The following is a 22080-nucleotide window of genomic DNA, read 5'->3' as shown; positions in this document are numbered from 1 at the left end:
CTTTTTAATTGAGCAAGAATGCCATACATTTTGAACCTGTACGTTATTTATCGAAAGATGAGAATTTGTGTTTCCAGTAGATCAGAACTTTCGGCTTTGATACCATCATAAATTTATTATCACATTACAAAACTCACATCAGAGTAGAGTTGACTATACACAACTGAATATGATTCCATCCTAAAACCTATTATTAATAGAAAAGGTAGTTGATCAAGTTTATATGTTAATCAATCTCTCTTCAAATCTTTAATGTGAGATCAAATATGGGTTAAATTTATAATTTTTTTTCAAAAAATCTTACTTTCGAAAAAATGGTACATGTTCAAAACGAGATAGAATCCAATCTTTGATTCGCATTGATATAATAGTAATAGGATTGGCAAAATTTGGAGGTAACAGCATAGATAAAGGTTGCTAAATGTTGACCTTATTATTGACTAATTCTATGTAAGTTTACACTTGTTAGTCCTTGGCAAAATTTCAGTTGTCAATCACCTCATTTATAAACTCCAAACATTGCTCGTTTGTGTTTGTATCTCCTACCGTTCAGATTTATCTGCTTAGCACTACCATCCATCTTATCATCGTCAATACAATCCAACAACAATTTAATGTTTCTGATAAAGTGAATATATATATATATATATATATATATATATATATATATATATATATATATATATATATATATATATATATATATATATATATATATATATATATATATATATATATATATATATATATATATATATATATATATATATATATATATATATATATATATATATATATATATATATATCCGGATATCATTTCAGTAAATAATATGAATTTTTTTCCTTCGCAAAAATATGTGCATCGTATAAGATAGTATGTACACCTTTTGCCACAATATTTACATCTCAGTCTGGTTTTCTGTTTTCATCACTTTAGTGGTTTTGACCTGATTCTGCCCCTATATATATTGAAAATGAAAAGGGTAAGAAGGACTCTACACCCTTAATTTCACTAAAATAAAAAAATCTATGGTCACGATTGATCCAAAAACACATAATTGTAAAAGTAACTATGTCACACAGAAAAGTAACTATGACATAAATTTTTAAAATGTTCTTACTTTATAATATAGTATCCTTTTTTATGTATATAGTAACAAAACAAAATTAAACAAAAATCCTTCTCATCCTTCTTTTTTTAAAATTCTTCTTATTTGATCTCTCTCTATATATATATATATAAAACGACTACTTAAAATAAGAAAGATAAAAAAATTTAAAGACAATATGTGTAAGAAAAATTTTTGAAATATAATTTTTATAACATAGTGACATTTACGATTTAAATTTTTTTAGTTCTATATTATTTTGATAAGATGAATAGTTAATTTTAAAAGAGGAGTCGGCCTATTCAGAAGTTAGAACCTCAAACAAACACCAAAGTAATTTAGATTAGAATTGCAAATGTTCTTTCCAACAATAGAATTGAACATTGACTTTATAAGTTGATTGAATTGACACTATAAAGTTCTCCTAATATATACTCATACTTTTATTGGGTTGAACACTCATCCTAATATGCTAACTAACTAGACTGACATTTTATATGTTAAATGTCATATAATTTAAAATTAATACAATCTTTAGATGTCCATGTATAATTCAACATCAAATGCTTGTCAAGTAAATTTAATTTATCAAAAGGATTAAAGAGCCTAATGAGAAAGACAAAAACTAGTTGGAACTTGATCATAAAAATAAGAACACAAATTTTTGCGAGACTCGGTTTAAGAGATCATCTCTAATTGAGCCGGTCTATTATATATTTTTTAAAATATTGTAAGTAGGCATTAAGAATGATGTAAGTAGACATTTAAGATATTGAAAATAGGCATTAAGGATATTGAAAGTAGGCATTAAGGATACGGTAAGTAACATTAAAGATAATGTAAATAGACATTAAAAATATAGTAAGTGGATATTTAGCTTTAATAGATTGTGGTTGAGATACGTCTCTCAAAGAGACGATCTCTAAGAGACTAGTTGAAATAAGAATCAAATGGAAATATGAATATAAGTCTTTACACTTACAAATTACATTTTTCATTTTTTCTTGTGAAATTAAGCTCCACAACTAACAATTTCACTAATTTTCTTATTACATTTAATCAATCATACATAGTCCTATAGAAAATAAAACTTCCTCCTCAAGCATCCTTCAAAATATACGATCAAATAACCACGCACCTCCAAATTGAAAAAGAAATAAAGGTAAAAATATAAAAGAAAACATCAAGGGAGTCTTGCAATACAAGTAATTGCTTTTTTAATTTAACTATTTTGACCGCACTCTTCTTTATGAGTATGAGTTGCCGTTTATTTTTCTTTTCAAACCCTAACTATAATTTTTCTATTAACGGGATATGATAATGATTTTATAAATAAGTACAACAATAAACTATTTTTTTTATTTCTTAATAAACTAATTACCCCAATGTTTAGAATGTATGGTGCAAGATACTTACTCATGCAAAAAAAAAAAAGAAAAAAAAAACATTATTGTTACATATCAACAAAGCAAGGAGGATTCCCAAGCAAAGGAACTTGACCGGTAGGATTGGCACCACCACTCTTAAATCCTACCATAACATCACACCTTACATAAACCCTATTATGTCCACTTCTAAACCACCCTGCTTTATACTTTACTCTCCCTACTAATACCCAACTCAATCCCACCACCCCATACGCCTCGTCCGCCGCCAACCCCTGCAACACCTCCGGTGGAACCGCCACCGCCGGACCACCACCAATCACCGGAGACATCATAATCGTGCTCCGTTTACGATGATGTAGAGGCGAGAGTGAAATCGGAGGGGTGATGGGGTGGTTGTGGTAGTGCACCGCCACGGCGAGGCGGTCGTAATAGAGGGAAGTTCTCTTGTTAGAGTTCCGGGAGAGGATGGTAAGTTGGATCAACGCCGCCACATATGGTGGCGTGGAGGTGGTGTTGAGAGAGTACACGGCGGCTGATATGGCTGTGAAGTGGGGTTTTGACGGTCGGTAGAGAAGCCATAGGATTAAGGCGGTTAGTCCTATGAGGAGTAAGAGAGTTGTGATAACGGCGAAAAGTTGACGGCGTCTGTCGTCACCATCGCCATAGTAGCGGTTGTCATCACCGTGGGGCCGCGGAGGAGGATGAGCCTTAGGCGGTGGGGAGTTCGGGACGAAAATTGGTTGAGGTGGTTGTAAGGGTTGTTGAGGGGGGAGGACAATCGGCGGTGCTGGTGGAGGGGTGGCGGTTGGGGTGGAACGTTTTTTCGACGGTTGGCGGGACCCGGGAGAGAATAAGGGTTTTGGTGGTTGGAGTGGTTGTTGCGGGGTGGCAGGAGGCTGATATGCTTGGCTTCCAGGTGGTGGGTAAGGCGTTTGGTGATCAAATCTGCCCTGGTCGTGGTGGTCGTTGTCATCGTCATCATCGTCATCATTCATCTTAGGTAGGTGGTGGTGGTGGGGTGGCTCTTCTCCTTGGTACATGGAGGTATGATAAATTAGTTAGAAGTGAGGTAGAATAAGAGGAAGGAATGATTAGTAAAGAAAGTAGAAGCTTACATACTAAAGTAGTGCAAGTGTTTAAGTAATAAGGTGAGGTGTGTAAGTGTGCATGTAACTCAAGTTGGCATTTGCTTTATACTTCTACGTGGAAAAATTAGGTAATGTATGTTTGCTTTGTAGCAAAATATTATACTCTCACGTTGTTTAGCATTTAATTCAGCATATGCCCTCTAGGAGTAAACTACATAAACCTATACCTATCCATTGAAAAAAATAATAAAAAATGTTGTGTCGGGCACTCTTTGATCGTATTCTCTTTTATGGATATAGGTTGTTGTATTTCTTTCCTCTTTAGACACTACTCATAGTCCCTATGAATGGGATATACTAGGTATGATGATGATGATAATGTATGTATGTTGTTACATGAGTGTTCATTCGGGTCATCAGATCTTTTTTGAATCGAGTTAAGATCGAATTTTTTGTTCATATTGTTTTTTCATAGTCTCCATGAGCGGGATACACTGGGTATGATGATGATGTAGGTTGTTACATGAGTATTCATTCGGGTTATCGAATCATTTTTAAATCGGGTTAATATCGATTTTGTGTTTGTCCATATTATTTTTTATATCATTGTAAATCTGATTTTGAAATGGGAACAAAGTCAAATTCGATTATATAAGGTCAAGTATATGTAGGATGAGCTTTGGTTGGCGATATTAACTATTGATTATTAAACAAAATAAATTAAGATTAGGAAAGTATGAAATATTTATTACACCGATTGAGGCATGATCGATTTGGTGAGTTATATACTACCTTCAATTCACTACTAATGTCTCATTTGCTTTTTGGATACTATTTATTTTTTACTTTTAATTTGTATTTTATTATTAATCTATAAGTTAAAATATAGTCAAGTGAGATCTTTTTTAATTTGTCTCAATGCAAGGAATATTTATATCAACTTTTCATAATTTTTAATTATGCACAATTAAAAATATTAAGTATTAAATAAGTGCATTAGATAGAGTGTATAAAGTAAATAAAACATTAGTTGTAAATTGGAGGGAGTATTAAGTTATAAACTGTGTGTCATCACATTAGGAAGCAAAAAACAGAAAGTTTTGAAATATGAAATATTTATTATGAGTATGAGGCATGATTTGATGATAAATTTTCAATTTAATTTTGTTTTAGGTGATAAAATTAATATTTATATAATTAGAAATTTAAATCTATTCAAATTTGTATAAGATATTGATTTATGTATATCTTTATTGTCAAGCAATCTGACTATCTAAGGCGTTTGAATCCTAATACTATTATTAGCACATGATGTAACTCTAAATGGTATCTTAACATTTACCTTAATGCATAGATGATGATATAGATTATTCAGAAAATTGTCAAAAAAAAAAAAAACTAAAAAGAAAAAGACTTTTCATGTCAAAAAAATCTAATATTTATTTCCATCTAAACTATTTAATAAAAAAATTCTTTATAAAACAACCTATAGAGTATATAACATATTTTGAAACCTCAACAATAAGTTTAAACTTATGGTTGAGACTCCAAGATATGTTATATTTTCTAACAAAATAAAATCTTTCATAGTTAATATTAAATGTTTATTGTTGTCCACATGTGAGTTGTCACATGTGAGTTGTCTTACATCAAAGAACGAAAAAGTGTATATATCATTCTATAAATTTGATGAGTAATTCCTACTATATAATCAATTGGTTTTAGTAGTGAACCTCCTTTGGCCTTGTGATGCAAAATCGAGGCTGATTAAGGCCTTGATTATGCAAGGATTAATGTTTAGCGGAAGCCTTTATTGATTACACACACAATACTACAAAATGACAATGAAAAGATCACTCAACAAACACAACCAGAGCCAAGAAATCCTTTCTTGGTTTTCTGATGGTGTTGATCAGTGGCTATCTCAACGCCCTTCTAACAATGATAAACGTGCAATGTCTTTCAGACTATGCACACACGGTTTCCTTGCAGTATCAATGATTGTTCCACAATCCTTGAACCCACAAGGATCAAAGGATACTCCGTATACCTTTGATGAAGTCACCGTCAACTTCAAGAAGGAAAACAGAAAAAACTTTCTAAAATACCTCAACTTGTATTTAATCAAATGAAATCATATGCTAAGCTGCTTATTACATGGGGTGAGGCTCTCCTTGTATAGAGCACTCAACTACCTTAACGGCTATATCCTAATTACACGCCTAGTTTAAAGAACACGTGTTAATTACAAGGCCTTACAAGGCGCCCAAACAGAAACAGACATAAAAATAGTTAGACAAATTGGCTTAGCAAAACTGTCGAGCAGCCCTTCTTCCACTTAGTCTCTTGGAATCTTCGTGGACTGTTAGAGAGGTCCTGGACCCTTGATGGCTTGGTCCATGTGTAAGGATGACGTCCCAAGCTTGCTCAGGGTCTAGATGGGCCGAGCTTGCACTCAAGAGACTCAGCAAGGTCTGCTGGTCGTCAGAAAGTCCTGTGGCTTGGGTCCTGCTGGCTGTTCCCATTGCCAAGTGTATGTCGTTGTTCCTTGTGATTGTCTTGGTTTCCTTGTTCCCAACATAGTGTCTTGAGATCATGTTTAGTCTTTGGAAAGCATCCTTGACCTGGTTCCGCCCTTCATGTACAATTGGCGTAGATGACAAGTCAGAAACACTGTTTTGTACTTGTAGGTTGTTTGCAAGGTCTTGATCACTTGATACACTTGGCACATTTGTATCACCTTGTAAGTGGGTTCACTCCTCTTCTCCTTGTGTTGAGTTGTCCATGCCCTATTCTTAAATTCTAACAGTTTCATATGAATTTTATTAGTACTAATTTTTTATTATCAGAATTAAAACTATTAAGATTAAATTAGTACATTGACAAGCCATATGAAGTTAATAGAAGGCAAAATTATATTTATCCAATTTCTTTTTTAATTAGTAGTAATTAAAATTAAAAGCATTGTTATAAGCTTTTATATTTTGGTCTAGGATTAAGATAAACAATTTTTTTCCTCTTTATTTTGGAAGAATTTGACAAGGATTTGAAAGTGTGAGGTGAGAGTTGAGACCTTTGCAAAAGTGATGGGTGGTAGGTCTAGATTCCAATTTGGAGGAAAAAATTTACATTATAAGGGACAATACTCCTTAGCACTTAGCTTTATCAAGAAAAACATGTACTATTAATTGTTAATAAACAGCTAATCTTGAGAAGAGAATATATGCTTGGACACTTGATTGGCTAGCCATACATGCACAATTATATACTCGCTTTGTTTGTTCTCATTTTCTATTTTAGACAATTTTATTTGTTATTCTCCTAAACAATATTTTTATTTGTATTATATTTTCTTGACATAATTAATTATGCTTAAGTTCTCTATATATTTTTCATTAATTTTTTTTAAAAATTTTTATGATGCTTATGGTTTCTACATGTTTCCCACTAACTTTATTTTAACATTTTTTGATGATTCTTGCCCTCATATTTTTTTATTTACTTTATTTTATATATATATATATATATATATATATATATATATATATATATATATATATATATATATGATTATGGTCCCTACTTTTTCTCCATTTAGTTTATTATTCAATAAAATAAAATCTCTTATCATTTAAAAAATTCAACTTTTCTTAATTTTCATGAATATTTTTTATGGAAATATCAAATAGAGAAGGAAGAAGTACTAAAGTATTAGCATCCTATAAGAGTGGAGGGCACGCATTCAAATTGACTATGCTTGAATACGCAAGGAAGATTGAACCTTGTGCTTAGATTATAAGGTGGTACTGGAAACGAAAATCTCAACTTAACATCGATTGTTAGTGCTAGTTTTCAGAATGATGAAGAAAGTTATGGAAAATAGGATAGAATTTAACCGAAGGACCTTGTGGGATAAACTGAAAGGGAAGATAACCTCAACATTGTCAATTAAGATCAACTTGCGTGGTTTATGCGAGACAATCAGATGATGCTAAGCAAATGTGAGAAACTATAGCTAAACTCATTTGACAAGTTGCTAAAAAGAGATCTTAGGGGAGTCGATGGGAAAAACAACAGTGTATAAGGAGACAAACACGAAATAACAAGAGTGAAGGAGGGTTCTAGCTAGAAGGCAAAAGGTTGTGCAAAAATAGAAAGCTTGAAATGCAATTTTAGTGAGATAGAGCTGAAAGTGATCCCGAGGTGATCGTTGGAAACAAATTTGTTGCATATACGACCAAACATAGATATTTAGGGTCGGTTATCCTGAGTAGTGAGAAGATAAGGGATGATGTAACTCATTGAATACAAGTGGGGTGACGTAAGTGGAGAGCGGTCACTAGGGTGTTTTGTGATAAGAATTTCTCCACAAGAATAAAAGGTAAATTCTATTGAGTTGTAATTAGGCAACAATTGTTACATGGGATGAAATGTTGACCAGGAAAAAATTCCTTTGAACAAAGATAAACGTAGCAGAGATGCGAATGTTAAAGTGGATGTGTGGACACACAAAAATGGATAGAATTAGGAACAAAAAAAGTTGAAAGAAAGGTTAGGAGTTGCACGTTTATCGGCTAAGCTTTGCGAAAACAAATTAAGTTGGATAAGACATGTGAAAATAAAGACTATTGACATGGCCATGAAAATCGTGGAGAGCCTCATAGTAAAGGGTTAGAGCCACCCAGATTAAGGTGGTTTTGACTTTGATCCAGATAAAAAAAAATCAACTTTAACTCTAAATCGGACTCAGATCTATTGTACTCAAAATTTGCTCAGACTCAAACTCTTGGACCTCCAAAGAAATCATATTATAATTAAAAAAAATCGGAGACTCAAATTCATTTTACAATATGCAATCAAATACAATTTAGTGACTTGAATGGACCACAATTCACCTAAATTCTACCTAATAAAAAGGCATATAGAAGTTCTAATAGTGCTAGAGTCTCGAAGGAAATCCTACCATGGGATCTGTAACTTCAATGATGAGCACAGAAAAATAGTTGAAATAGGTACATTTATATTACATTAATTCTAAAAATAAACTAAAACTATAAATATTTTAACAAATGTCAGATTGTATAGAAAATGAGTAGAGTCAGATTGTTTGACTTTTTATAAATTCTATCTCCAATCAAACTCAAATCGAATCGAGTCGGATTCAAATTGAGTTATCATTTCTTCTCAATGCAACTTCGAGTTAAAAATTATACAATTTTGACAATTAAAGTAATGAATGCAATAATTAAAAGAGATTAAGTGATTATTAAAGCACTTTACCTTAACGTGATGTTTAAGTGACAACATAGTAACTTTCACTTTTTTAAGAAAAATAGTGAAAATAAAGTATTGGAAAATAAAATAAAAATAACAACTTTAAAAAGTAGTTAATGAAATGTATTAGGCTAGTAGTGAAAAATAAATCACTATGAAAAGGGTGTATATATATAAGTGTATTAGCGTCCTATAAAAGCGTTTATTTTAAGGATCGTATAAAAGTTTTTTGGTCCGTGGTGAGATGAACCCCTTTTTATTTACCTATAAAAATCTATTTCAAAAACGTTATTTTCTCAATTTGACTTATATTTTTTCATAAATATCTACTTGCAATACAAGCATGACCTCAAGGAGACACAGGAGTATCATTTTGGAACCTAAAACTTGATTAATGCTAGTTTTTGGCCATAATGTATGGTATCCAGTGCCGTACCTGATAATTTTTGAGCTCTATGCGAAAAATAAAAAAAGTCCTCATATAAGTAAAGTTTTGATTATTTTTTCTCCAACTATATAGTTAAGTGGTCATGTACTTAACTAAGAAACCTAGTGCTATAAGTTCGATCCATGCTAGAAGCTACTTGCAGATACTAAATTTTAATCATAACGATTACCTCAATTTCGGCCCCAAAGCTGGACTCTAGGCAGTTACACCTCAAAACTACCTTCAGAAACAGCCATGTGGGTACCATTTATAAACACCCCTATTTTTAAGGACGAAACTGCCATTGTCATTAATTGCTAGATAAATAAATGTAATGAAAGTATAGAAGTGTATATAGTATAAGTAGAAGCTCAAGAAGATAATATATGCTTAAGATAACGCAATCTGAATTATGAGCCAACACAATCTAAACATTACAAGTATGTTCCTAAGTCCCTACATGTATCCACAACTTGAACTTCATCAGTCTACAGCATTTGGCTTCTTTCATTTTCTTCCTTTTCTTTTCTTCGAGAAGATATACAATAAACTTTTAAGTCTATGGTATATCATTTGCAATCACCGATTCATTCGGACTTTGCCGGACAAACTGTCCTTTCACCCTAGGCCGCTGCTCTGCCAGTCTTTTCCTGCTTTGATATCGAACCTACATATACAATCAAATCATCGGTGAGGAATCATAATCCCGTTAATTCTTTCAAGAGTGTTTGGAATATGGATGTCAACTGTTAGCTTGTTTGACCGATTGAAAGTGTTGGCAGTTTTTGTTGCGAGTTGGATAAGTCGGTTTTTTAAGGAGAAGTTTGATAAATTAAGTCGTTGACTGTTTATTAGAGAAAAAGTAAACCAAGCCATGCCAAGCCAATGAAAAAAACTAACAAAACTAGCTTTTTTGACAAGCCATTTCCAAACATATTTTATGGCTTGCTGACTAGTAACACACCAAAAGCTAACAAAAAACGTCATTTAACAAATTTAACACATTATGCAACTAGAAAATAAAGGTATGTAAGGTAACATTTTTAGCAACATTGTACTCCAAAGAAATTCGAAAAATAAGCAAGATTCGGCCGAATTTTGTGTACCTTTTTTTCAAAGCATCGATCTTTTCGTTTCTGTCGGAACTTAGCAAGAGCTGCTTCCCGTTCAGCAGAGTGAAGACCCACTGTCGACTTGAATTGATCACGGGTTATTTGTATGCAGCTTTCACTCTCGACAACAGAACTCATTCCCTTCGTGCCCGAAGAAGTCGCATTAACATCAGTGATCTCCGATGCACTTCCATGTGCACTTTTTTTATAGTAACTTCCAAAATGATTACTCTGCGTACCGCTGGAACCCGGGTCCACGACTTGTGAGCTGCTCTGCCCATGTTGCTCGACAGAATCCGTCGTTTTGAGCTCATCTCCTGCTTGGCCACACCCTTGAATTGAGCTATTTGTCCCTGGATCGGAATATAGTGAAGGGCTTGTTGTCAGAAAAGGCGGTTCCTCTCTATGCAGGGACGAACTCGGGCTTCTTGCGGTTGGGCCTTTCTGTGGGCTACACGCGGACTGGATTACAGTACCACAGCTGGGCCATCTACCGCTGTCAAAGGTCAGTCCCGTCAGCGGAACAAACCCAATGTGATGCAGTGTATGAGTTTTGTTCTCCCCACTCTTACTAGACGGCTTTGGCCATGACGAAGAATCAATTACACCTTTGATTGTCGGGATTTTAACATCCGATGCTGCGAAGGATGTCCGAGGATTCTTGTTGCTACTATACCAAGAGAAGGCCGAAGCATTCGAATGATTAAGTATAGGCCTCTCGTGAGCTTCTTTGTTTTGCGAATCAAGGGGCCTTTTTAACGAAAGCTCGAGCTCCGGAATAGAATTCTGACCTTTTGGCTCTTTTAAGACACTCGATTTCGCCGCTATGCTTTTTGGTTTATAATCTATTTTGCCTATAAAATCTACGGCTTCTATAGAAGACATCGGATGTTCATGGGTAATATTATTATCTCTATATGATTGATTTCTTATACCGTCATTTGCATCATCCGTTGCGATACCAGTAGAGTATCGATTTTCTTCAACTCTACATGCAGTCGAATCATTTATATCTTTTGAGGTTTCAACAGCAAACCCGAAATTTTCCGTTCTGTCTGCAATGACATGGCACAAATGTTATAGAAAAAAAAGTGCCCTATATCGACTATAATCGTCATCACTTGTCAAAACGATAGGCCACAATTTGAACTAAATGAGTCGACTATCGATATTTTGCACATACCTTCGAAGACACGGCTAGCCAAGGGCATTTCCCCCTCTACCTTGACGTGTTTAGCTTGATGCTTCCCTTCTTTGCAACCGAGTCCAGTTTCTTCCTCGAGTTTCCTTTGTGAGAGACCCTGTAAATTATCCATGCATATACTCTCAGCTTCGACATAACGTGTTTGTAAAAGAGTTCTTTATATGTAGCAAATAGTGCATTCTCAATGTAAATATTGTGAAGCCACCTGAGATTAAACTGAAATTCTGTACGGCAGAAGTGTTGCTCGGATTCATATTCTCTACGGCCTCACTCACATATCAACGGGTCTTTTACAGATTCCATGTAGCTCGATTTGAATACATATGTTCAAGTGTCGAACTCAACTATTTAATAAAAAAAGCCATGTACTTGATAAGAGTGAAGGCCGAAGAGTCAGTATATAACCCAATTATCCATGCCAAGATGTTGAGTATCCAACACAAATGAAATGAAAAATCCAAGTAACATATATAAAGATTACAAAACAGAAATAAAAAATTTGCGTATATGTTAATTGTATTGAAGTTATAACCACACAAACAAAAACTAAAATTAGAGGTGTTTATTCGAGTCATCAGGTCGATTTGGGTCACATGTTTTGGGTCGGTTCAAAATTGGGTCATGTGTCCACATTAATTTTCTCATAATCTTATATTTATTTTGTAATCAGGTCAAGTCAGGTTCGGTTACAAAGTCAGGTAAATATCGGGTCATCGAATCTGTTTTGAATACTGCTAACTAAAATAGCAATAAATAGCATAGAAACTGCATGATGATACTCACTTGGACATCAGTAGCTCTACTTGTATTACTGGACGAGACATTATCATCGGAGAGATTGACTCGATTATTCTCCATTGCCTCGGTCTTATGTTGTCCAGCAAGCTCCTTTTGCAGAATATATCCAACATTGTTCTGTGAACCAGGATCAGCATTAGTCGGCTTAACGAAACCAAAAGCAGAGACAAAAAAGAGACGGAAAAAAAAATAGCACGAGAAAATACAGCAAGTCTCTTCCAGACATGGCGCCACAGGTTTTTCAGTTCATTTTTTCTGACGGGCTTTATAAGAAAGTCCACTGCACCCTTTAAAATGCACTTCAACACCAAACTAATTGAATCTTGTGACGACATAACTGCATCATTTAAAAAAAGTTTAATTGGCTGAGATGGAAATAAAAATTAATCAGAGCAAACGAAATCGATTCAGCTCATAAAACACACCTACAACAGGAATATGTTTGCAATTATCATGCTCCATAATCAATGTAAGAAGTGCATATCCAGATATTGATGGTAAATCCAGTTCGGTCAATATGAGATCTATGTTATTGTGGTGGTGCTTAAGGACTTCCCATGCCTTCAATCCGTCAGATATAGCCGCAACTGTCAAGCAAACATAAGATTAGTGGAAATCTTATGATCTTAGAAATATTGAATCAGTGCAACACATAGTACAAAAAATGGTAACGCGAATGATGCGATTATCGTAGCGGCAAATACTGGCCGAAAGTGTGAGCTATTCCTTGTAACGGCCCAAATTGCGATTCTTTTACACCTTTGCAGCGCAAAAATTATCGCTTCGTTCGACCGAGGCCATGCGAGTTTTTGACTATGGTGCAACCAGAAATTTATCTTATTTACCTATTCATACAAGTTTTCACTATGCAAGTTTTTCACTATGGTGCAACCAGAAAATTTTATTACTTGGAAGTAGACGTACTAGTATCAAGGGCACTTAAGTGAGATTTTCCCTAGAAAATACATGTAACGTTATTCTCATTACAGTCATTTATCACTTGTTAACAAGCATATGCCATTACCTTGTAACAAAACTGACGCTACTCAAACAAGCAAGCAAGCCAATTGAAATGCTAAATTACTATTGGCATGCAAGTAAATATACACCTCTAAAAAGTTTTTTTTATCAAAATCCCTAATATCCCTTATTTCCCCCAAATAACCACATGCTTTCTCCGGAACACCATAATACCCAAGATATGCAATATTTAGCATATCAAAGTTAGTATTTAGTAATTTGGCAAACTCATGAAACTAGTTCTTTAACCCAAGATCAGTGTAACATAAGCCCGCAAGTTAATTCGCTTTCGAATTTGCGATTCGCTCAAAATGACCGTAAAATAGCCCAAAATCGACCATAATTCGCTTTCTTTGATTCGCGATTCGTAAAGAGATTAGTGAATCATGTGACAGTGCCCAAGATCAACCATCAACAACTTCATTGGAGATAATGAAATACCGCAATAGCATAAAGGCCACTATTAAGTAAAAGATTCTGTGAAAGACATGTGTACAACCTTGTGTCTAACCATTCTCATGAATGAATAGATGCTTGCAAAAACCATCCAAAAAAGAAGGGAAAGATTATGAATTAAAAGTACATATTTGCAGTGTAAGTCTAAAATGAACTTAGGCCACACTATTCTCATTGTGCATCCTTCCCTAATATTTCATTCACAAGTCCACACTCCACACTCCACACTCTCCACTCTCCACTCTACTCAATCACACTCTCTAATGATGCATACTATTTTTAGTGTTCACTAAGTCCATACGAGACCAACTCATATATGTAAACTTTTTTAATATAGTAAAAATAGCTAACAAAAAATTTCAAATACCGAATATCCTCTTTTGCATTTGAGAAAAATGGCAACAGATGATTAAGAACTCTCAAAAGCACCACATTCCACTGAATGAAGGAACCAGTCACTGACAGTCAAACTTAATTGCCCGGTTCCTTATCCCTTTCAAACAATAAGCTAAGCACAAAATCTTCCAAGAATTAGTCATTAAAAGCATAGAAACAGAGAGAACAAAACTAACAAATAGACTTTAGTGTATGAGCACTAAAAAATCACCAAACAGTCCAAATATCTTGAAATTTCACTAAACACAAAAACTAAAAAATTAAAACACTAACCACAGAATCTTAAATTTCTTCTTTTTGATTTCGGGTAGGCAAGAAAGGAAGGGGAATCGATGTCCCTTTAGTTCGTGAGAATCAAACCCCTATCCCAAAGGTTCAACAAGCTCAATTACAAAATACAGAGACAGTATCTAATTGGGCCGGCCATAAAGGAAAACGTAGAGTAAGTTACTTGATGGGCATAAAGAATGTTATAAGCAGGCATTTTAGATATTATAAGTACTATACACTTATTCGTTGGTTTTTAAGGATATTATAAGTAGGGCATTAAGGATATAATAAGTAGGTAGTAAGTATGGTGTAAGTAGACATTAAGAATACAGTGAATAGTAGTGAATAGTATTAAGCTTTAATGGATTGAGATGAGCGGTCCCTAAGAAGACCAACTGTACAATTAATCAATTTCATATACCTCCTAGGAATCAAGCCAGAATGATTGATCAATGTTATGCTTCAAGTCAATTTCATCAAACAATCCAAATTTCTTACCAAATTAAACATTTCAACAATCAACATAATCTCATTAACCCACAACCCTAATTTTCAAAAATTGACATTACAACACATCAAAATACAATCAATCCATGAAATCTAACACACCAATCAAAACAAATTTCTACTGAAAATGAAGAAATTTTTAATCTTTACCTTTGTAATTACATTTGCGAAGAAGGGCACCAATAATTTGCCTAGTAGAATCATCAGCTTCAACAAGAAGAACCCTAAGAACCGTTTTTGGTAAAAGATTCTCCCATTTCTCCTGATTTTCAATCTCCTCCACTTCATCTTCATCCTCAACCTCCAAAACCACAGCTTCCATACCTTCCATTTGACCCATTAAAACCCGCAATCACAAAATAATCAAAAAGATTAGAACTTTAACCACCTCCTCTATCTTCTACAAAATACCCACAAAATAAAACTAAAAATTCTTCATTCTTCATCCTAATTTAATCTCTAATTTCTCACTTTTCCTTAAGATTAACCCCACTATGACCCATATCAAAAGGAAAAATCCTATAATTTTTCTCAAAATATCTAGTGGGTGAGAATGATTTGGGGCAATTGATGATGTAATGGAGTATAATAATATGAATAATTGAAATTCACTTGTTTATTTTGTGTGATTGAAGAGGTTTATGGATGCTTTAAAAAAAGAAAAGAAACAAGGTTTAATAGTTTAGAAATACCCAAAGTTGAAAATAAGATGGTCTTTAGTTTAGAGCCGCTAATGCCGCAGAAAATATCTGTTGAGTAGAGAGGGAAAGTAGGAGAGAGGAATCAAAATAGGGGCCGCCATTGGTTTCTGGTTGGTTCATGCTGAGTTGTCATAATTCTGATCACTAATTTGATTTCAATTGCACATCATCGTATTTTGATATTCTAACTTAAATTGAGTCATTATGTCACACCAAATACTGTAAATCTCTATTTCATTTTATAGGAGTATCATTTTTATTTTAGTTTTGTTGTATTGTTTTTGATTTTTTTTAATAATGGTTCTATTATTTTTTTTAATCTTATTTACAAACTTTACTTCCTTCGATTTTATTACTTGCACCCAAACTTTATGGCCCGTTTGGTTAATGATATTAAATGGTGATAATGGGAATGATTTATATTATAAAATTTCATCAAAAGTTTTATATCATTTTCACGGTAATGAAACTTTAATCAAAAAAAGTTTTTTTGTTTACAAATTTCCATACCACTTAATACCACTTTTCCCAATGATAATGCATTGGAATGAATTTTATGAAAAAGATGAGATGATTGAAATTGAACAAACATTACCATCAAGGTAGCCAAGATATTTTTCAACCAAAATTACACGAGCTTTTTCAGTCCATTACAACAGTTTATTACCACCTACCAAATGGGCTGTTAGTATTTTACATATTGCGACTATTATACAAGAAAAAAAACATATGAATATAATCATATATGGGAACTTGTCTGATTTGTCTCTTCGCATTTTTGCATAATCTTACATTTTTATAATTTTTAGTTGTGTATAACTCTAGATAAAAACAATTCGACAAATACATTGGACTCCATAAAAGTTGTCTGGGTGCAAGTTAAAAAAATTGGAGAAAGTGCTTTTTTATATCTTAACCACTCATTTATGATTTATATCCTCCGCTTTTTTTTTGTGTAATTCCCCAATCTAATTTTATTTTCCTCTAAATTTCACTTACTTTGCAACAAGTTAAAAATGAGAAGGAACGAGGAAGTATCATTAACTAACTAGAGTAGGATTATATGAGAAAATTCTAGTTAAGTTTAGGTGGTGTTTAACAATAAGTATTTTATTTCAAATTATAGATTTTAATTACGAAATTATAAATAAACAAATTCAATAATGACAAGTTTTGAATAGTAATTCTCAAATTCGTATTTTTAATTACTTTTAAAAATTATAGTAAAATCGACTTAAACCCAAATTTAAATTTATTTTATTTGTCGAACAGTTTAAACCAATTTTAAATTTTCATATCAAATCATTATTGCCAAACATATTATTAATTATTTAAATTTGATATTAAAAGTTCACCATTTCGCTATTTTTTTTTAAAGTCTCACATATTGATTGAATTTTGTTTTAAGGGGTTTTAGTCATAAGGTCATCTATTACCTTTTTTATTTTTATTTTTTTGAATTTACATTTTTTTTATAATAAAAAAATCAAAAATAAAATATTTCTACTAGACCTCATCCCTTCCCCTTTGCCACCATCACCAAAACCCCTCCCATAAGCCACCACCACCAAAATCTAAAGTTACATTTTTTTGAGGTTTTATCTCATTCAATTTGTAGTGCATGTTCAAATTTACCAATTTAGTTGTTATTCTAACTTTTGGGTTTTATCAAATTAATTTTGTCAAAATTTTCATCCAACTAGCTATTACTCCTATATTCTACTATAAGTCTATAACTTATCCAAAATCTTACCTTATTCATAAATAAAGATCTTTCAAATCTTTTTTTTAAGACGAATTTTAATTTCACTTAATTGTATTTTAACTAGTAATTATAAATTAAAAATTAATCACAAAATAAAAATGAAAAAAAATATATAACATTTTAATTTGTAAGTATTTTGGAACGAGGAAGATAACCAAGCTCCACAATATATGTCGCCTAGCCTCTTAGCTTGTCAAGCCCTAATGCCTACTAGAGGTGTTAAAAAATATCCGGTTTGAAAAACCCGACCCAAATTATTCGGTATCCGGTTTTTACCCGATTAACAAAATCGGATAATCCGGACTGGGTACCCGATTTAAAACCGGGTATTTGAGTCGGATACGTATCACACTTTATGGCAATCCGAATACCTTGTTCCTTCTTTTAATTTTGATTTGTCTTATTATTTTTTGACTTTTTTTTACAATGATTCTATTATCCTTCTTTTAATTTCATTTACAAACTTATACTTTCTTCCATATTATTATTTACATCCAAACCCAATTTAGCAATTTAACATGATTCATTATTCTATGGTCCCAAATCTCAATTATGGGATTAAAAATCTAGCAAACTAAATGCTTGAGACTATTCCATATGATTTTGGATAATATTTCATTGCCTTATAAAGTGTATGTACCTTCTTCTGATTATATGTTGACATTAGAAATAACTCTAGCTGAATTTATTAATAATAGGATTGTGAGGATAGACAAAGTTATTTTTGTCCAAAATTTATGATATAAATAAAAAGGTTCTTTATGAAAACAACAAGAACATCCCAAAATAATTATACATTCTATTAATTTTACTGTATAATAACAAAAATGAAGTTTGATTGTGAGCATACCATTTGTCTTTTTTTTCATTGGTTAGTACTTAGTATTAATGAAATTTGACTGATTTGCATTTTTTACATTTACCATATTTACAAATTTATATTTTCGGAAAAACTCATACATTGATGAATGCAATAAATCACAATTATTTCAAATACACAGCTGTATATAAATGTACTGTTTAAAAAAATATAATAGGAAATATATAATGTATTGTGTAGAACATTATATATTGTCTGATAAAAATCTGAAATTACACCGTGTAGAATATTATAATACAAAATAAATTTAATTTATTCTAGTGTAATTGGAATTACACAATTTAGAAAATTATACTGCAAAATTACACCGTGTATAAAATTATGCAACAATTTAGGAAATTACTTGAAGTACATAATAACTTCTTTTTCCATCAATTGTTATTTAAAACTAAAATGACATAAAATTCAACTAATTAATCATTAAAATCAGTTATTTATATATATTGTTAGACTACCATAATTACAATTTTAAAGTTTAGGAAAAATGTGAAATATGATTTGCAATCTAAAATTTCATTAAAATATTAACGTATTTAAAAATTCGTGCATTGCACGGGTTTCTATCCTAGTAAATGATAACTTCTTTGAGAAACAGAAAAAATATATTTTAACTTTTTTAGAGAATGAGAAGAGTCTATTTTAAGTTATAAATTAAAAACTAATCACAATTTAAGTGTAATTAAATAAATAATACTCCCCAGTTCCTTTTTGTTTGTCAACTTTACCTTTTCACTTATTTTAACGCAAATTTTAAGTCTCGATATCTCATATTATGCATAATAAAAATTGTAAAAATTATATATTAAAATTCTTTGTATTGAGACGAATTTAACAAGATCCCATTAAATATATTTTATCTTAAATATATACTTTAAAAATCAAAAAAACTTAAAATTAACGAAAAAAAAAAAGAAAAAGAAAGGATGGAGTACAATATTTCTAAAAGTTGCTCTAATAACAAAGTGCCACAAAATATGCCGCATAGTCTCTTAGCTTGTCACGCCCTGATGCCTACCGCCTGCTCTGTTTCTACTCCAACACATTTTTTCTGGTATTGAAAGAATCACACACAATAGACACGTGTCATGCAGTTAGGTGCCTTAAATCAAGATATTTTTCTCTCTCTCTAAATTGGGTAAGATATCCTAATAAGATTGCGACACGTATTCAGCTGTTGTATCTTTTGATATGTGGCTCTCATTTAGTTTCCCTTGTCGCCTGTCATGTGATCCATTTACACACGTCAAATATTTTTAGGTAAATCTCGCTTATTCTAACGAGCGCCATTTAATATAAAAAACTCTTATATTTTTTAATTAAATGGTGTTATTTCAGAGGGACAGAGAGAGTATTTATTAATAGAGTTTGTTTGGATAAATTATGATTATTTATTAATTTAATAAAATTTATTTTTTTATTCATTATTATTGTCTCGTTTAATTTTTATTTATTTCTTGATGCACGTGCTTAACTATAAATATATTTTAAATGACCATTAAAAAAAGTGTTTGCCAATCAAAACCCAAGTTGATAGGAGTTTATTTGGAAAATACACATCGACTAGTTTGACCAATATAAAGTATTGACTAAAAAATTAGTTATTTAAGCTAGCTATATACTTCTTTCGTTTCATAATACTTGCTACTGAGTATGATATGTTGTGTGGAAAAATATCATTATTAGTAGCAAGTATTACGAAACGGAGGAAGTAAGTTATTATTTCAGTTGTTATAGATATGTTTTTGTAAAAAAATATTTGTAAAAATTATTTATTGATTGTTGATTGTTCGTTGAATAAAAAGCTTAATTACAGGGTTTAACTAATGAAAAAAAGTCAAAAGTGAACTTGTAAGTATGAATGGATGGCTGAAGTTCATTGGAAATTTGGAACCTTCAAATTAAGTGGATAACATATAATAAATGACTTGTTCTTGAAGTTTCAATTGCTCTTGAATATTGATTTTTAAAGTCGTGAAGAATAAATAATCAAACTACTTCAATAGTGAACTACATTAAAAGTTTCAACAATGCTACCAACCTCACAATTTTATGATGGTGATATTTTATACTCCAATGTCGTACTAATTATTTCTATGATTTTTTCAAAAACTTGTCAATATTATAAACTCACAAAAATACTTTAGGTCTTGAAAATGACTAAATAATATTTTGATTAATTTATAAAATAGATTGCTATAAAAAATCGGTTATAATTCTTAAAACTAAACATATTTATATAATACACGTTATCCTTGTGAGAAACCGTCTCTTGGTGAAACGACCTCAAAACAAAGAGTTCAATACTAATAATTATATTTATTTGGCAGTTCAGCCCATGTATCAAGAGCATCTTAGGAACAGTACTCTCACACAAGAACCAAAAAGGATGAATTTTTCTATCAATTTTTATTTATATATTTTCACTATTCTTGTCAAGTGACTTGAAAATGTTGCAAATAGAAAGAGATAAGTATATATTCCTAGCCCTGTTTCTTGTTATAATGAAGCTTTTAATTTGGTTGGATTTGGACAACATATGATAAAATATTTTGAACCAAAAGTGCTTGTGGCTCAATGGATATAGCATTTGTACGTGGAGGAGAAGGTTTGGGGTTCGATCCTAATTGGGCGCAGGTATCAGTTGGGAGATTTTCTGACCGTGTGCATCTCTCTTTACTCCTCCCTAAGAGGAATGGATATGATTTGTCCGTATTTTTCAACTGGGAGTGTCCTTTACCTTTATCTTTAATGGATAAAAGATTTTGAAATATGTAGTAGATGTAAAGAGTGAGCTTAAATATGGGAATGTGAATATTGAAAGATCGAAAAATCAGCCTAAAAAAGTAAATTTAATGACAAATTGATAAGAGAAATATACCAGCCAAATTCAATATAACAAAAAAATATATATCCAATACTGTTAGAGTATATATTATATCATTTGGCTTCAATCATAACTTTTGTATGTTTGATGGAAGGAAATGAAAGGAAAAAAAAGGGAGGGAGTTAGAGACTTAGAGGGATGAAGGATTCTTTGTTTGGATAACAATATAGATGTGAAGGAATTTAGAGGGATTAGATGAATATTTTTTTGTTGAGGTGTCAATTTATCCAAAGTTGGAAAGATCAAAGGGAAAATTCTTATCTCTTTTCTTTTTCCTCCCCTTCGATCCAAAACAAACAAGAATTTCTTCCCTTTCATTTCTCTTCCCTTCCCTCCCTCTCCTTATTTTCCTTTCTTTTCTTCTAAAATTTGCTATTCAAACATAGTATAAAAGTATTTAATTGAGTTAGTTAACTTAAGGTTTGAAGCTCTATAATAAATTATATACTCTAATAAATACCTTAATATTTTCTAATCACTTATGATGTGGAAAATAATCCAATAAATTGCATGCAATGTGGAGGCCGGGGGCTAGGGGGATCAAATAAGGGATTACAAATACATGAATTATTTGTTTTTTAAATTTTTTTAATAAATTAGACTTTGAAACTTTTAATTTAAGCATAATTTAAAATATAAATGATAAAAAAATATAAATAATTAATAAATAATATATCTACAAACTTTATCCAATATTATTAACTAAATTGAGATAATAGCAATTATGTGACTTTAAAAAAAGATATGATGCATGCATGGTATACTCACATAGTCACATTGGATGTTTGAAAAAGGAAAA

At 31.9% G+C, this 22080-nt stretch overlaps 2 protein-coding genes across 2 annotated transcripts; both read right to left on the bottom strand.

Moving 5' to 3' along the window:
• Positions 1 to 2068: 2068 nt before the first annotated feature.
• LOC130811195 (NDR1/HIN1-like protein 1) lies at positions 2069 to 4006 on the bottom strand. The gene has a single exon (XM_057677394.1). The coding sequence runs from the start codon at positions 3537 to 3539 to the stop codon at positions 2565 to 2567; it is 975 nt and encodes a 324-aa protein (XP_057533377.1). The 5' UTR covers positions 3540 to 4006; the 3' UTR covers positions 2069 to 2564.
• Positions 4007 to 9571: 5565 nt separating this feature from the next.
• LOC130810542 (two-component response regulator-like APRR3) lies at positions 9572 to 15947 on the bottom strand. Its single transcript, XM_057676646.1, has 7 exons — positions 15202 to 15947; positions 12828 to 12989; positions 12609 to 12739; positions 12388 to 12519; positions 11584 to 11701; positions 10395 to 11455; positions 9572 to 9955 (listed from the first exon to the last, which is right to left on the bottom strand). Exons 1-7 carry the CDS (start codon positions 15389 to 15391, stop codon positions 9848 to 9850), a joined length of 1902 nt encoding a protein of 633 aa, XP_057532629.1. The 5' UTR covers positions 15392 to 15947; the 3' UTR covers positions 9572 to 9847.
• Between the last annotated feature and the right edge of the window lie 6133 nt (positions 15948 to 22080).

The sequence above is a fragment of the Amaranthus tricolor genome, chromosome 4, assembly GCF_026212465.1.
Source record: "Amaranthus tricolor cultivar Red isolate AtriRed21 chromosome 4, ASM2621246v1, whole genome shotgun sequence".
Lineage (NCBI taxonomy): Eukaryota > Viridiplantae > Streptophyta > Magnoliopsida > Caryophyllales > Amaranthaceae > Amaranthus > Amaranthus tricolor.
The sequence above is the reverse complement of the archived record's forward strand: the minus strand, read 5'-3'. Positions and strand labels throughout refer to the sequence as shown.

What these genes read in the sequence shown, in the direction of transcription:
- LOC130810542 (XM_057676646.1), bottom strand. Translation starts at nt 15,391, where the DNA reads ATGGGTCAAATGGAAGGTATGGAAGCTGTGGTTTTGGAGGTTGAGGAT. An exon ending in ATGTCTGGAAGAGACTTGCT is followed by an intron (nt 12,520 to 12,608) that starts GTATTTTCTCGT and finishes CCTGGTTCACAG; the next exon opens with AACAATGTTGGATATATTCT. An exon ending in GGCTAGCCGTGTCTTCGAAG is followed by an intron (nt 11,456 to 11,583) that starts GTATGTGCAAAA and finishes ATGTCATTGCAG; the next exon opens with ACAGAACGGAAAATTTCGGG.
- LOC130811195 (XM_057677394.1), bottom strand. Translation starts at nt 3,539, where the DNA reads ATGTACCAAGGAGAAGAGCCACCCCACCACCACCACCTACCTAAGATG.